The sequence below is a fragment of the Arachis hypogaea genome, chromosome 13 (assembly GCF_003086295.3).
Source record: "Arachis hypogaea cultivar Tifrunner chromosome 13, arahy.Tifrunner.gnm2.J5K5, whole genome shotgun sequence".
In the NCBI taxonomy this organism is placed as follows: Eukaryota; Viridiplantae; Streptophyta; class Magnoliopsida; order Fabales; family Fabaceae; genus Arachis; species Arachis hypogaea.
Window position 1 is genome coordinate 2,149,582 of NC_092048.1, and position 17,817 is coordinate 2,167,398.

General features: G+C 32.3%; 1 protein-coding gene across 1 annotated transcript; it reads right to left on the bottom strand.

The window, feature by feature from the left end:
* Positions 1 to 5,249: 5,249 nt before the first annotated feature.
* LOC112736359 (uncharacterized) lies at positions 5,250 to 6,877 on the bottom strand. The gene is made up of 2 exons (XM_025785775.3): positions 6,610 to 6,877; positions 5,250 to 6,443 (listed from the first exon to the last, which is right to left on the bottom strand). Exons 1-2 carry the CDS (start codon positions 6,740 to 6,742, stop codon positions 6,082 to 6,084), a joined length of 495 nt encoding a protein of 164 aa, XP_025641560.1. The 5' UTR covers positions 6,743 to 6,877; the 3' UTR covers positions 5,250 to 6,081.
* Positions 6,878 to 17,817: the final 10,940 nt, after the last annotated feature.

Sequence of the window (17,817 nt, forward strand, 5' to 3'; positions counted from 1 at the left end):
TCATTTGAGGCCAATAATAAGAAGATTCAATGAGTGCCAAGGTCCTTCGCTGACCTTGATGACCAGCCCACTTGGTGTCGTGGCATTTTCTCACTAATTTTCTTCTTAGATTTTCCCATTTAGGGATGTATAGTCTTCTCCCTTTAGTGTAGAGAATGTCGTTTTCTAGTCAAAATCTTTTGGTCTTACCTTCTCTAGCCAACTCCACCAACTTCTTGGCTAATGGATCGTGGTGGAACCCTTCCTTGATGGTATGCACAATATCTCCTTCAACCATAGAAATAGCCGCCAACCCAGCCTTGTGACTCAGCGTATCTGCTACCACATTAGTCTTGTCTGACTTGTATTCAAATTCGAAATCAAACTCAGCTAAGAAATCTTACCACGTAGCTTGTTTGGGGCTTAACTTCTTCTGAGTTTGTAAGTAGCTTGTAGCCACATTGTCTGTCTTGACGATGAAGTGTGAACCAAGCAAGTAGTGACGCCAAGTTCTCAGACAATGCACCATTGCGGTCATGTCCTTCTCTTGGACAGTATATCGCCTCTCTGTATCATTCAACTTGCGGCTCTCAAAGGCAATATGATGTCCTTCTTGCATCAGAACCCCTCCAATAGCGTAGTCAAAAGCATCAGTGTGGACTTCAAATACCTTTGAGTAGTCGGGTAGTGCTAGTATTGGTCCTTCCATGATAGCAGCCTCCAACTCATCAAAAGCCTTTTGACACTCCTTTGACCATTCCCAAGAGTGATTTTTCTTGAGAAGACCAGTTAATGGTGCAGCCTTGGTGGAGTATCCCTTAATAAATCTCCGATAGTAATTAGCTAACCTAAGGAATGACCTCAATTTAGATACCTTGTTTAGAGGCTCCCATTCTTTGATAGCCTTCACCTTTTATTGATCCATGCAGAAAGTTCCATTTTTAATGATGTGTCCTAAGAAGTGGATTTTGTCCCTTGCAAAGGAACACTTTTCCTTCTTCACATATAGGTTATTCTCTCGCAAGATCTTAAACATGGTTTGTAAGTGTTCTACATGTTCTTTCAAGGTATTGCTATAGACAACAATGTCATCTAAGTAGACCACTACAAACCGATCAAGGTAAGGTCGAAAGATCTCGTTCATCAAGGTACAGAAGGTCGCAGGAGCATTGGTCAAGCCAAAAGGCATCACCAACCACTCATACGATCCATATCTCATGACACACGTGGTCTTAGGCTCATCACCATCAGCAATTCTCACTTGGTGATATTCTGACCTCAAATCCAGTTTTGAGAACCACTTGGCTCTACCAAGTTGATCAAACAAATCGGCTATCAAAGGAATAGGGTATTTGTTCTTGATGGCTACCTTGTTAAGTGCTCGATAGTCGATGCATAGTCTCAACGAACCATCATGCTTCTTTTGGAACAAGACTGGTGCGCCATAAGGTTCCTTCGATGGACGGATGAACGCAGCATCTAGCAAATCCTTGAATTGCTTCTTCAACTCCTCAAGTTCTGGCGGTGCCATCCTATAAGGTGCTGAGGCAGGCGGCTTTGTTCCTGACTCCAATTCAATCTAGTGGTCCACCTTCCTCCTAGGTGGTAGTTGTTTTGGCAACTCGGGAGGCATCACATCCTTATTTTCTTCAAGGACTTCCTTGATTTCGGAGGAATGTATTCTCTTTCCCATGTTGACTCCTCTTGTAATAGAGCCAAATATATAATCTCTCCCTTCTTGAACCCTTTCTTGAGTTGCATAGCAGAGAGCATCGATGGTCCTCCAGCTTTAGAGACTGTAGGGATCATGCATGGAGACCCTTTCTCCATGACGCATACTATATCGTAGTATGGCATAGGTATTATATTTGTCTTCCTTTGCAAATTGATCCCGATGACTATTTTAAAATCGTCTATGGGTGCTACTGAGAAATCCATAAGGCCCTTCAAAGAACCAAGAGTCATCTCAACCCCCTTTTGGTACTCCCTTAAGGATTTCACCTTTGGTATTCACGGGTTTGAACTAGCAATTCTTTTCGGTGATCTTCAACCCAAATCTCTTTGCTTCATCAGGCGTGATGAAGTTGTGTGTAGCACCAATGTCGATCATAGCCATGACGGGTTTTTCATTGATAAAGGCTTTGACATATATCAAGCCTTTCTTTTCTACGGTGCTTGCTTCTTTGCCCTTCATAGCATTCATGAGTTGGATAGATCCAACACACTCATTTACTTGAGTTTGGGCCTCTCGTTCCTTGGCGATAGATGTCAGAGTCCCTAGCTTGGGACATTCCTTCATTTGGTGTGGTCCATTGCACACGAAGCATTCTCCTTTGGGTACAAAAGTCTTCTTCTTTTCCTCGTACTCTTTCTTTGAAGAGTATTTTCCTTCCTTCTTGGTTGAGAAACTCTTCCCCTTTGTCTCCCCCACCTTTAGTAGAACTAGACTTGGAGGAAGACTTGGGTTTAGAGTCTCCCCTATGATATTCAGTGAGTGATTCGGCCACCACGATGGTCTCATCGACATCCTTAACATTCCTTCTTTGTAGTTCTTGATTTGCCCAAGGTTGGAGTCCATCAATGAAGAAGAACAATGCATCCTCTGATGCTAAATTGGGAATTCGAAGCGTGAGAGTAGTGAACTCCTTTACGTAGTCGCTAATTGTACTCTTGTGCTTCAACTCCCTCAACTTCTTCCTTGCTTCATAAACCACATTCTCAGGGAAGAATTGTCTTTTCAATTCCCTTTTGAAATCTTCCCATGTACCTATGTTGCAAGTATCCTTCTCCATATCTACGCATTTTCTTCTCCACCACAAAGTAGCATTATCAGAAAGGTAGAGAGCTGTAGTGCGTACCTTTATTGCTTCTTCGACCACTCCTTGGCCTTCGAAGTACCTCTCCATTTGCCATAGGAAGTTCTCCACCTCTCGAGCGTCCCTCACACCCTTGAACTCCTTTGGCTTGTGGAGATCAATCTTTGTCGTCTCCCTTATAATGGTTGGTCGAGATTTTGCCTCCTTGAACTAAACTCGAACTTCCTCAAATAGTTTTAAGGAATTCTCAAGATTCTCTTCGATTTGGAGCATGCTTTCTTTGAAAGCATCTAGTTCTCCTAACATGTGAGTCTCGAGGGTCTCATCATATTCTATCCTTTGGAAACGCTCATCCATAGAGGATAGAACATTCTCCAACACAGAAACTCTCTCTTCTAAGAAGTTAGAGTCCTTACGTCTAGGCTCACTTGAAGAACGGACCTTCTTGCCTCCCCATTGAGAAGGAATAGCATTTATTCCTCTTTAAGACTCAACATGCTCCATGGTTACACTAGAAGCGATACCCACAAACCACTTGTGCTCCCTCTCGAACTTTGCTCTGATGCCAAATTGTCACAGCCTTGGACACACTCCAACGCTACCATGGCGGCACTCGGACTTACTCAACCTCTTGAGCTAAGACCAAGTCAGCCTAACCCTCAGTATTTAGTAAGAAAGCTAAGAACACAAGAGAACACAAGGGAAAGAAAGCTTTGGTAGAAAGAATACTCTATTACTCAAGTGTTTATTACAAGTGATTCACACATGACTCACACTAACTCTCTCCTCCTATTTATAGCCATTCACCTCTTTAATTGATGGTTAGAATTAAATCTAATCAACAGTCCAAATTAATTATCTAAAACCTTCATTACAAATATCTATCCTATTACAACTTTTTAAATACTTCTAGATTTTTTTATACTATTATTCATACTCCTATATACATCCATATTCTTCTAGAATATTTTATGACCTTCCAAAATTTTTCTAGAACCTTCTAGAGTATTTCAGGATCTTCTAAGACATTCTAGAATATTTCGGAATCATCTAGAACATTCTTAAACATTTTAAAAAATTATACAAACACTGTTAAATCTAACATTCTAAAATTTTCCGTGACACAAAACTTGCTTCTCCAATTTTCGCATTATGTCTTTTGCATTTGGCACAACTCAGAGCAGAGCAGGGATTGGTCTTGATATTTTCCGGTGGCCCCGCTTCGCTCTTTATTTTTCGGTACATTTATTTAATGCTCATGCCGTGCTCGTTGATGCATAATCAATGACCATGTGCTACTCCCATTGACTGTGCTGCTTCTTTACATTGTTATTAGAAATTCTTTTTTAATTGCTTTCTATTTGCTCTTCGTTTGGCTGGGATATGTGTGTTTTATTAAGTTGATCATTCATACTGTTTTTAAAACTTGATTTTCCCCCATACAACAGTGTAATATGCCTACCATTTAAATGACATTTTAGATATATAGTTTGATTTTTTTAGAGTGGATTTTTTCATTTAATTTTCCAAAAGACAAGATCAAGTGTGAATATTTACAAAACAATATCTTTATGTGAAAGTCAAACAAGAAAAGTAATATAAATTAAGTTTTATGATGAGAAATCAGATTTAATTGGATTTAGCTTTTCCAAAATAAAAGTTTACTTTAAAAGTTAAATGAGATTTTTATTTCAACTATATTAGATATATACACAAATATATAATAAATAATTTGATAGATGATTTTTAACAGAATGCACCTAGTATTTGTTTTTATATTATTAGATCTACAGAATAAAAACTCAACAGTAAAAATCCTACACTTTAGTCTTTAATTATAATAATATTCTCACTTTACAAACCTTTTTTTTTATCATTTGTTAGCAATAAAAAACTTTAAGTAAATTTGCTTGAAATAAATTTGTCGAGACTGAAGTGAATTTGGGGGCATACAAATCCAGCCTCCTAGCTAGCGTTTCATTGTCGTTTCTGGAAGCTAGAGTTAGCTTGTTTCTGGTTTCCTCTTTGGAAAAGTCTACGTTACCAACAGCATATCTGTCAACTTCTCCCAACTCTTATTTATAATTGTGTTTCATGAAAGTGTGTTCGTAGATGTGTCTAATAATTAATATATTTTAAATACATATATAAAGAGACACATCCAGAAAATATATCTATAAAGACACTTCTATTAAACACAGCTATAAAAAAGACATTTTTATTAGACACATCCACGAACACACTTCTATGAAACACAATTATAAATAAGAGTTGGCAGAAGTTGGCAGATATGCTGTTGGTAACGTAGCGGAACCGTTCGTCTTTTCTTGTTTTCTTTAACCCAAAAATAAAATAAAGTAAAAGAAAAAAAAGTTATACTTACGCCAGTCATTCATGGGGAAAGAGATTCACACACACACACATCATTTCTGTAAGAGAAGGGGTAGATGAGGCTGAGATAAAAACTCCAGAAAAGATATATATGAATTACAGAATTAGCAAAGTTCATACTCTAACAATAGATAAGTTACAAACCAGTACAATTAATTACTTTCCTTATTTGAAGCTGGAAATTATATCTTTTACTCACACAATAAACTATATATATATATACGACCACAAAGGCACACACATACACACACACACACACTATATATATATATATATAAAAAAAACAACTACAATACTACTACTACTACACAAACAAGACGACCACATATATGAATTAAAATTACTCTATTCTTCGTTATGATGAATTATTATTCCATCAAGTAACTATAAATATACTCGGGAGCTTTTAGTTTGTCTATGTTTAACATGTTTAAGATATCTTTATTTGTTGGTTGGTTTTGTCATTATTGTGATATATATGTAGTGGGGAACTTTATTTAGACTGTTTATGACTAGTGTTAAATTTTGGTTTTACTTGATTCTTAGTGCAGTAAAAAAATCTTTCACACAAAAAAGCAGATATAATATGCCTTTTTAACTCACTTTGATATTGTTCCAGCTGAAAAACGAGTGTTACATTATTATGGGACAAAATCGAAATTAGTTAAGGCTTGCTGCGTCTGTTTTCTTGTGCGGAGAATTATTTTATCGCGCTAAGAATAATTAAGGATTAAGTAAAACCAAAATTAAATTTTATCACAACAATAACTAACAAAACCACCCTATAAAAGTATCTTAAGCATGTTAAAGTATATGCATGCTAGAAGTGCCCGATATATTATGTTACTTGAATTGCTGGATAGATGAAGACATGCATGCATGATATGACGATCTATCAAGGTATTCCGATGATGGGAATGAAAGGTACGTAGTAACTAGATGGAGCCAAACCCCACTCTGGAGGCAGAGGAAGATCAACTGTTTTGGAAGAACCCACTTGGTTCTTGTTAGCCTTCTTGGGGCGTGATGTCATGAAGCTAAGAGGAGAAGAAATGGTGTAGCTATTATGGTCTTTTCCTTTTACAATTTTTGAGACTTGGTTCTTCCTCGAAGCATAAAGCTGAACTGGCCCACCGAGAACTTTTGCTATGCAATTCACAGAAGAAGATGGAAGGGCAACCTTGAAGGATCCATCATCTTCTGTACTTGCCATAGCAAGCTTATTCACACCTTCGCACTTCACTGAAACCTTAATATCTGAAAACAAAGGGTGGAGTGTACAATCAAGATAGCTAGACATTTCATCATCAAGGTTTTAAGTATAATGGACAAGTGACTCACAAAATGAGCATTCATCCCTTAGATTCAAAAGATACTTTTAGATAGTAATAGTAAATGATGGATTAAGCAAGTTGAGACAAACCAGATAAATGGTAGCCGTGATTGCAGTCAAGGCAAGAGACTTTTGCCTTCACAATTTGCTGGCATGCTGAGGGGTCAATTCTGGCTAGAGCTAGTGCAAAGAGAAGCACTGTGATCACCTGAGCATAGGCCATTATTGAGCGAGCTATGCAAGAAGCAAAATAAGAACGCTAGATCGATTAAATGTTAGTTTTGTATAGAAGAAGATATAAAGCCTAGCACCTTATAAATACTACTGACCATATTAAATATTGGGGGACCCATGGCTGACGTTAGTAGTTGGTGTCAACAGCTTGCAGTTAAGGCACACGTTACTGTAGAATTTCCTACACAATGCGAGCACATGGCTAGTCCTACTCTTAAAAAAATGCACACTTAGAGATATTGGTAGCTCATGATGCTTTGGAAGTTGTCCTTCAATTTTGGAAACGATAATGAAGCTGGGAGCAAGTAGAGTTAGTATATTAAGTATATTAGTTTATTGTAAGAAGGGAATATAAATTTTATATTATTTAAGATTATGAATTTTGTGTTATTTATTAGTGTTATATTGTCTAAGTTATAAAGACTTTTTTTTCTTTTTATTAGTATAAATAATTTATATACTTTTTGTATCTTATGTGACTAGGGTTAATAATGAGTACAGTATATAGAATGTTTAGGTTTTACCTTAATCCTATCTACAAATTAAAAATCTCTTAACCTTAATATTTTTCGGATTTTAAGGTTCTAAACTTTATTCAGTCTACTCTATTAATAAAAAATTGAATGAACTTAATTCAAAAAATGACGTTAGAATTTTTTAATCTACTTGGTGTAATATGTGATATCTCAATCTGAATTTTATTTTTATTTTAGATTAATTTTATATAAAAAAATAAATGTACTAAATTAGTAAATTAAATAGCTAGCTTAATATATATATAGTACATACATCAGTAACAAATAAATTAGGGTCTTTATTCTTTAATAAGTCTAACGTATGGACGTATGTATACACTATATAGTACATACATCGTACAGCTACTCTTTTATATAGATGGAAAAAATTTCTTCTCCTTAGTATGTATGGCATCCGTAGTATAAAATTATCTATTGTGAACAAGCTAAGTAGCAGAAAATTTCACATTAAAGTCAAGAATGTAGTTGAATTTAATTTCTTGGTGTTGCTTTGGACAACAGCTGACATTAGATATGAAAATTAATTTACCGTAAATGGTACGTAGGGCCGACTCACTACGGCCCCTGCAAATGGAGTAATTATCGTAGGAAATACATATGGCTCCTCTAAAATAAAAAAATTGTAAAAGTGGTCAGAAATTTAGAAATTAAATATTATTAAAGGATGCGTAGTATTTCCAATTAAATTAATGTTGTTTGTAAAATACTTTTAATAAGAATAATGTTTTAACTCTTAATTTTTTCAACTTTATCAATTTGTACACATTTTAGAAGCATTAAATCCAATTGTGGAGGTCTCAACTAAAATTTCTTTCTTGTAAAATAAAATAAAATCGCAAAAATGGTTCTAATTATTTTAGGTGTTTGCTACGGTACGATGATAAATTTATACGTACTGATACGTTTAAATAATAGATAAACAATAACAATCTACGTAGAATTTATTTTTCACATCAACATTTAATTTTTGTTTTTTTAAATATATATTATATCACCACTTTTATTAATACACCTATTTAATTAAATAAAAATAAAAAAATATTTTTTATTTAATTTTATAAAAAGTCTTAAACATCTTTCTTTTATTCGATTAGATAAAAATATCCTTTTAAATTAACAAAATTTTAGAATTCAATTAATAAGTAATAACTATATATATATTCCCCTAATTTCAAAGAAAAAGAAGAAAACATACAATCATTCTGTTGATTCCCGCAAATGTGGTGGATGAATGATCCAAGTGGATGCTAGCTAGCTGTGATGTGCAGTTTGCGCCATTAGAAACATTCGAACCACCACAATTTAATGCTGTGGATGTGTCTGAGTCATGAACTCGCTGATTAGAAACGTAGTGAATTAATGTACTGTGCCATAATGCGTACGGAAAGTAAGAAACAGTATTTCTAGTAAAAAAGAAATTGATTAGTGTTAAACTCAAATATAATACAAAGAAAAATATTGATTCTGTATTTGTGCGCATATATACAAGTGTACGCAAATAGTCAAAATAGGCTGTCAACAATCTATAGAATACGGTATGCCCAAAAATCAGCCTCTAGACTTTTATATATTATATTAAGTATAGGTAATAGTGAATATTCTAAATCACTTATCAGATGTGGTTAGAAGCGTATAAATTGAACGATTTTCTGGCATATTTTTTAGGTCAGAAAGCACACAAGTATTGTGCTGGGTAATTTGTTGCTTTCCCCTTGGCACGGGTCAATGTGCATTTACTTTTATCAACCAAAACCACGTTACAGTATTCATCTTGGGTTCCAAAGTTTTCATACGAATGAAATGATATATTGATGCACCGATGAGAAGGTAAATTCGCTAGCTAGCTTTACCTGGTGGCTGGTTGTAAAGAACAACACTATGAATATGGTTAGACATTCCACATTCTTTTATGATACTCGTCATCTCAACACAATGATATCACTACAATATTCTGTAACTGTAGCATCTTGATATTGCAATGTACATTTTTTATTTATTTTTATTGTAATAAAACACAACAAAATGGTAGTAGTCTTAACAGGCCTATCTAGCTATGAGTCACAACACAATAATTATAATAGGTGGATACTCCCATAATAACATCTTCACATAAAGATAGTATTGTAGACTATTAGATGAAGAATTAATATGTTTGACTAATCATCTAAAGATTCACAATATCATCTTCATATAAGTATTTTCACTTCTAATAATATATACAATACTCAACTAACGGACGATCGACCTTCACTTTAAGAAAGTGAAACCTCCACGTGCCACACATATATATAGAAATTAAAGATCTATGGATATGGTACAGTATTATTATACGAAACTATCAACCACCAGAAGAGATCATAAGTCCACCACCGCAACGGAATTTAATTGGAGCTGATAGTTTAGAAATTGCATAATTAAGGAAGGCATCCTTTTCTTGTTGCAACCGGATAATCATTCAAGTGAAGCCTTCAAGGGACCATATATTGATCGTAAAAAGAGGCTATGTGTTTCTTCAAGTGAAGTTTTGCATGTGAAGATTTTGTGGACAGTGGGCGCAACAGATGTGATGGCATGAGCATATATATATATAATTCTTTACCCTATCCACCAATTTTTATGTCTATTATTCGTTCCTTGTCTGATCTCTATATAGGAAAATATTATGTAAGATTATAGGTTGTTAATTGTTTTTCTGAAGTTGCTTTAATTTTGATGATAATGATTAGTGGTATATCCTTGTATGATATTATATACTATATCAAAAAGAATGAGCCCATTAAAGATACGTGTATATAAATATAAAGATGAAACTAGATTACCTTTATCAATGCATTATGCTTGGCCTAGACTTGAAAATTGAAGTTAAAAGTTTTCAACGACAAGCTAAGGGAGTCAACCTATCGTTCAATATACAATAAATATATCATGATTATCTGATTTAGTTTTATAAATAACTAACAAAAATAATCACAAAACACAAGATTAACTATGAAGAAAATTGTCACTTACAAGTAAATAAAAAATTACAAGAATATATAAAAACATAATGTTTAGAATTCTAAAATTATCGAAACACATTGTTACTCACGCGCACCAGAAAAAATAAAATAAAAGAAAGGGAGAACTGCCGGTTAGTTGCTGATGGAGTGCTAACGTGGCCTGCATGACTAGAGCAATCTATCTATTAATATATAATAAGGGATTTGGATCCTCTAAAGTTTGAATTTCACTTTAGAGAGTAAAGTGTGATCTTCTACCTTTGAATAGTTTCTCTTTCATATTTATTATTGGTCTCACTTATGAAATCAGTAGTGAGAGATCACACTTTACTCTCTAAAGTGAAATTTAAACTTTAGAGGATCCAAATTCTATAATAAGAGAATAGTAATAGGTTCAGTGCTTGACAAGTGTATAGGCTGATTGATCAACAAGTGTCTTATTTAAATAATTGACAAGTGTCTTACTAATTCAAAATACAAACATAAAATATAATAAATAATAAATATAAACAAAAAGCAAGCAACACAGCAACTTCTTCACGCAACTCTCACCTGCAAAGCTGCAAAAGTAATAGAAGTAGATTTGTAAATCCAAATCAGATGCATGTTGAGCGCGTTTTTTCCTTTTTAGGATTAAAATTTGAACTTGCATTGAAACCAGAGCAAGAGTAAACAAATTTCAAATCAGGATTTTAAAAATCAAATCTTTCCTTGATTCTCTCTCTCTCTTCTTTCTCGCGCTCTCTCTCGGATTTGTTTTTTCTATCATCTTCTTCGTCTGTATCGAGGAAGCTATCGAGCAGTGGTAGAAAGTATTGATTAAGTGAGAGTGTTAAAACAAACGAAGAAAATGAGAGCAAGATCTGAGAGAAGAGGAGGCAGACAAAGAGAATCGAGCTTCAGGAGCAGAGGCGAAGAGAACTTTCACAGTGGAAAAGAAGCTCTCATGCCAATGTCAAATATGGTTACTGCGGTATGTGTTTCTTCTACTGCTGTTCGGTCATCGTTCTCTTTTACTATGTTATTCTTATTTAGAAGGCTCAACCAATTTGGATATAACTATTTAGGTTTCTTTTTTCCTGACCGTTGTCGATTTCAGATGCACTAAATCTTGCTGCTATCAGCCAAGAGGCAGCAGTTCGGTAGCAAAGTGGTGACGCCAGAAAGCTAACCGGTGGATATTCACCGTTGGAGATGGGAGAGAAGAATGGTGATGGATATCTTGCCATTGAAGATGTTATCGGCTGTGAGGCAAAGGTAAGCCTTTTTTTTTTTAATTTCAAAATAAAAAACTACTGTATTTTTTTCTAATCTTCTTCTGTTTTTATTTCAAAACATTTGTTTCCCTTCTTTTAGTTTGTTTTGTGTGTGTGTTTTTGGGTTTAGGTTAGATCAAAGCAAGAGCTCTTTGCAGAGGCAAGCCACTAGAGAAGTATATCTATGTCTTTTTCTTATTTCTTATGCTGATGGGATATAATGCACTGTTATTTCTTCACCTAAAATTTTATTTTGACTTTTTAAAGCTTATTTGCTTCATTTTATCTTTTCGTTTTAATTTAATTGTTGTTTTTGTTCTGAGAACGTTGCATATGGTTATGTTGTTTGCTTGCTTTATTAGTTGGTTAAACTATAAATTGTAGATATAGCATCATATGGTTATGTTACCTTAGCTTCCTGATAATTGTGGTTAACGGATTATAGTTGTGTCCTACTTATTGATGGAGGGAAAGAACTTTTAAGATTTTCAATTAAAAGATAAAAGAACTTCTCAATGTGTGGAAGAAAGATGCTCTTTTTATTCTGTGTTTTGCGTTTTCTATCTACATGGTCGTTTTTTGTGCGAGGAAGAGATTCTTTTAGGATTTATGAGTGAATTTTGCACATGGATGATTTGAATAAACTGTGAACTATAATCTTGCAATCGTTGGGGTTTTGACCACTTCCTTTTTTGTGTATTTTGTGTATCTCTATCTGTAATTTCGTGATCACATGATTCTATTATCATTATTAAAATGATTCACTTTGAGCTTCTCATTAATAGAATAGGAAAAGTAAAGCTTGATGTACTATTAGATTTTCAAGTAAAGAAAAACCTATTGGTAGAGAGAATATTGGAGAAAAGATATTATTTGACATTGAAACTTTGTTTGTTGAAGAGATTGCTTTTGTGGTAAGTTCATTACTTTTTTAGATCCAACAATGTGTGAGCTTCTTTTTCAATCTTTGAATATTGATATATAAAAAATTCATTTTATCATTGTACAATTTCTGTAGGACGCAAATACTCAGATGTTGCATATTCAATTAGTAGAAAGTGTTTCTTGGAAAGATCTAGCATTTTTTAAGTTCTTCCATTTCTTCATGCAGAACATATTGGTGATATATCGAAAGGACTGAAGGCATATCGCAAGATTATTTTTAAAGAGGTATTATTCAAATTTTCTTCTGAACTATGGATGTTGAAAGGGTTAGACTGATATTCATTATTATCTTTATTTAAGATTAGATGTATTCGATAAAGATAATTGCACTATAATTCACTCTTCAAAAGTGAGGATCACAAAGTGGTACTTCCCCGTACTCTCAAAAAAAAAAAGTATCCAAGAGACACACTTACCTTAAAGTATTTTTTTATTTCCTCTGCACTGCACCACTTCAGTTTATGAATGTAAACATGTAATACCTGAATCTTAATTTAAAAGAATTAAAAAAACTCAAACTACAAGTATGCATATGCAGTGAATTAATTATTCTTTTATCTTTAAATATGCATTATTTAATTAATTTCATTCAAAGAATATACACAGATAGTGATCAATAGTGAATTGCTTTATATTATGGCATTTTCAAAGAATTAGCTATTAATAAATTTTTTGCAAAGTTACCATTACAAATAAATCATTCCAATAGGCAATAATATTGATGTTTCTTAAGGTCCTTTAATGATTTGCTTTAATAAGCATTCCATACTTTGTTTGCTCTTAGCGTAATTCTAAAATTATTATTGAGAAGTTTGACTAAAGGAAACACATACACGTTTCTGTTGTTCAATCTGGAATTTTGATTTAATAGATTACTTAGATTTATACATGGTAGGGTCATGTGGGAACTTCATCATGATTCGGAAAAGGCTTTATCTTTATTTGAGCAAGTGATTTAGTGTGTTTGTTGCTGTTTACTGTTTTTGTTGTTGGCAGTAGTCGCATCTCCAAACATGTTCTTGACATGAAGAAGTCAGTATTTTGGCTTGGTTGTGAAGAAGAACTTACGACAGTGATGAAAGGAAGCTCCATGGAAGGAGAAGAGGGCGGCGATGATGGAAACTGATGGAAACTCAGCTAACGCTGTCCAGTCAAATGCAATTGAATATAAATCATATAAAAAGCTCCCCATAGTATTGTACCCAAACAGAGGTATTATTCTATAACAGAGGTACTCTTGATTATTCTATTTATTTAGGTTTGATGCATGTAATCAGCAGCCCTTATTTTATAACATATAGAGAATAAATAATTTTCTATCAGCCATCGGTGACTGTTGATGCAGCTGCAAGGAGAAAGAATAGTGTCACGGTGAGTGGTGTTACGACCGTCACTAAAGAAGGAGCAGTTGGCAACAAGTTGAAACACCGGTCAAAAGAATGGAGAGTTCTGAGATCCTGTCATCCGCAGTGTGGGTAACTTTTCTTTTTTAAAAGTAGAAATTTATTTTTATTTTTCTTTCTTTTAAAAAAACGTTACAGAAAATACCATTAGGGTTCGAGATTCAAGCCGAGAGAAATCTATAACTATAACAATTTGACAATTGTATAGATTTTTTTTCACTCATTTTGTAAAACAAATAATTTTTTCCCTTTTTTTAACTTCAGAATGGGATATTGATTATGTGATGGTGCTCAATCAAGTCCTTCAAAATGATTTTTGCAGCTTATGAGTGCTCTTCCAATACTCTCATTATCCTCCAACATAAGTCTATTGTAGTTAAAGTTTCACTTTATCAGTTTGAGACACTATTTGTTCTGTTTTTTTTTTTTTTTCTTTATCTGACATTGCATATCTGAGTTTGATGTGATGATATTGGGTTATTGTCAAGGTATTTTCTTTACTTTTCATGTGAGTTGTTCTTCTTTCAGAGACTAATTTTTTTCTTTTGCAACCAATATGCATATATTGACTTTGATTGCTTCAGTAGTGCAACTATACTTAACTCTAGGCATTGATTCATATTTTGACTGTGATAATTTGAGATTCTAGCATTATGAAGTGTTAAAAATGCATGAATTAGAGTATGTATTATAAGACATATATTCTTATACTGTTATACAGTGTCATGATTTATTTGTCCTTAGAAAATTGGTTTTATTTTTGTGTAATATGTTTGGGATATTAGTGTACTTTTTTTTCATGGATAATTTTTTATAACTTGGAAGTTGAAATTGTCATTCTAAGAAATAGTTGCCAATATTGAACCTAGCTATAAGTGATGGCATGCAGAAAAATTATTAAGAAATCAAATTCAATTTTAAAATACATTTCTCAAAATTTACAATTGAGGGATTAATTTCATGTTCCTTTAAAAATTGAAATGAAAAATTCGGTAATAAACTTTATGTAAAAAAATCATCCAATTAAATATTCATTACCCAGATTTAAAGGGATACCTGACTTTATTATTAGCTTTTTACTTCTGCCAAGATAGCTATTTTTATTTGTGATTCTTTAGTGTGTGGTTTTAAAATTATGAAGTGTAGAGTATGGAGGAGGGCAGCAGTTTAAGGATCATTTGTTTTACGACGAAGGGTTTTAGTGTGGATCACTTTTTGTAGGTAAGTTTAAGTTTCACCAGTTCTGTTTAATTTTTAAAGGTTAGTTTTTAGGACTTGCTTTTTGGCTTTGCTCATTTTGGTTTTTTCTGGCGTTTTGTTCCAATTAAAGGATTAGTTTGTCTATATGGAATGTTCACTGTTTTTTATTCATATTTTCTAAAAGGATTTATTATGTTATTCTTCACCATTCAAGAATTAGGTTGAATAAGTTTTGTAGGTTGGGAATTCATAGTTATGCATGTGTCGGATGTAGATTAGATGAAATATTGTTGTGTTTCTTTTTTGTTTCACCTTTTGTTTATGTATTTTTGGTATCTTAAACATGTATTGTGGAAGCATTTTTATGAGGTGACACTTTGTTTGATATCGATTTTTATTGGTTTAAAGTTGATTGAGTTAAGTTATTGTAGCATATTAGGGATTGGTAATTGATCTGTAAATTTAATAATATTTAATGTCTATGACCAATTTGAGTCTAAGAAAATAATCTCACTTCATATTATAAGCATTAGAACTAATAATATTGTCATAGATAATTGGGTATTAGGTAAGAAAGATGTTATATTTTTGCTCCATTTACGTTCAATTTTGAAATTGGGTTACTATCTTTTATTGCGTTTATTGAACTTAATTTTAATACTTTTAAATAGTTATCTTGGATGTGTCTGCATGTTTTAGCTACCCATAAACCTTTTGAGCTTGATTTTCACATGTCTTGCAGTTTTCTTTATTGGTGGTAAATAAAAAGATTCTACTAGCTGTATTGTATTATCGGTTGTTATTTAATTTTATTGTTTTCGTCTATATTGGCTGAATTGATTATGCTGCACAAGTGTATAACTCATAACTTTTAGACAATTAAATACCATTATATTCATCATTAATTTTTGTTCTTTTTTAGATCTATATTTCAATTTGTGCCTTTTCTTTGTGGTATATTGATCTTTTGTAACAAAAATGATTTTATTGAAATGGTAGTTTATTTAAAACTGCTGTGAACATTTTTTAGATCTTCTTAGGATTTATTTATTGTTGCTTTGTCTTTTTAATAGGCAAAAAATTGACATATTCGCGTGGGTGGTTGAAATAATTTTGGATAGAAAAATTATAAAGGCAAGTTGTTGTTTTATTAAAATTGATATTCACGTGGGTGAAATTTTACTACCAGTTATTCTTTTATTTAGATTTGTTAATAATTTTTTTATAATTCCTATTCTTTACAAATTCTTTACAAAAAAGTAAATTGTTCAACTTGCAAAAAGTTTATTTTTTGTACACTCATGATAGAATGTTTAGACTTTATAAGATGCATTACTTATTTTGATTTATCACTACTCGATATTTGCAAGTTCTGTTATCTATTTTTTCTATCTATCACCATACCATTTTCATAAGGGTAGTTGTCATATTTCTTCAAAGTTCCAGATAGTCGTTCAATTTTAAATGAAAGCATATTCATATCATAAGATAAATAATTATTTTTGTGATATTTTCAGTTACATTGGATCTGAGCAACCTCCGGTGAAGTATCTAGAGCTAAGCAACAATGGAGAATTTAAAAATATGAATGTTACCGAGTTTCCAAGTTATTGAAGTGGGTGTCATACATTGTTATTGTGCTTTCTTTTCTTTTTTAGTTTTTATTCAAAATATGAGAATTCAAAGCATTGTGGTATTAGAATGTGTAACATCTTTTAGGATTCTTCTTTTCTCAATATTTTTATGTTCAAATATCTTATGTGAAACTAAATAAACCCTTTTTAAATAAGAAAAAAAAATCATATTTGTGCCATTTAAGTTGGCATTTCATTTTAATATCAAATGGTTGAATCAAATAAATATCAATTTAAATATGCCATTGAGAAAGACTATATATTGAAGTGAACTGATAAATTTATAAAACAGCAAACCAAAAAATTTGATTTGTTGCATTGTGTTCTGAGAAGGTATTAGTCTTTAAAAGATGATATCTCAATTTTATTGTTTTCTGATACAGATGAATTGTTTTATATTATGAAGTAGAGCAATTGAAAAGAAATGTCTATTTCACATAAGAATTTGTCTCTTTTATGTTATGTTATTTTATCAATTGCTATTCTTTATCATCTTTTTCATAAAATTGACACTCCTATATTAAGTTTCTCTTTGCCTATGACTTTAGACTCTAGCTGAGTAATTTTACTTCTTTATCATGTTCTAAAATAATTAACATAAATCACATTCATAGATCGTCAATCTAATTAATATAATAACTTAAAATTTTATTGAAGATCATTTAACATCAAATAAATAATGTGACTATGCTCCTATTTTATATAGATATTTTTTTAAGATGGTACAAATGGTAAGTGTTTCTCATGTGGTATTAATTAAAGGATAAAATTTTAAGATTTTATTTTTAAAAAATAAAAACTATTTTAGGTTGGTAAAATAAATAAATAATTATATCTCATTTAACTCACAAAATACTTACCATATAATAGTAATAAAAAATATTAACTATCAAATAGGTAAAAACTCAAAATATATTTTTTAAGTAAAAATCCTTTGTTGAATAATTAAACAAATAAATAAAATTTATTGTCTTAACTTATTATGGTAAATAACAAATCAAATATATTTTTTATTTTATTCAAAATTTAGGTGGTGGAGGATATATTACAATAAAAAACAAGATATATTTATGAATTTATTAGTAATAAAT

Excerpts from the sequence above, each read along its gene's own strand:
- LOC112736359 (XM_025785775.3), bottom strand. The coding sequence starts at position 6,742 with ATGGCCTATGCTCAGGTGATCACAGTGCTTCTCTTTGCACTAGCTCTA. Across the intron at positions 6,444-6,609 it reads TCACGGCTACCATTTATCTG|ATATTAAGGTTTCAGTGAAG; the intron begins GTTTGTCTCAAC and ends CTTTGTTTTCAG.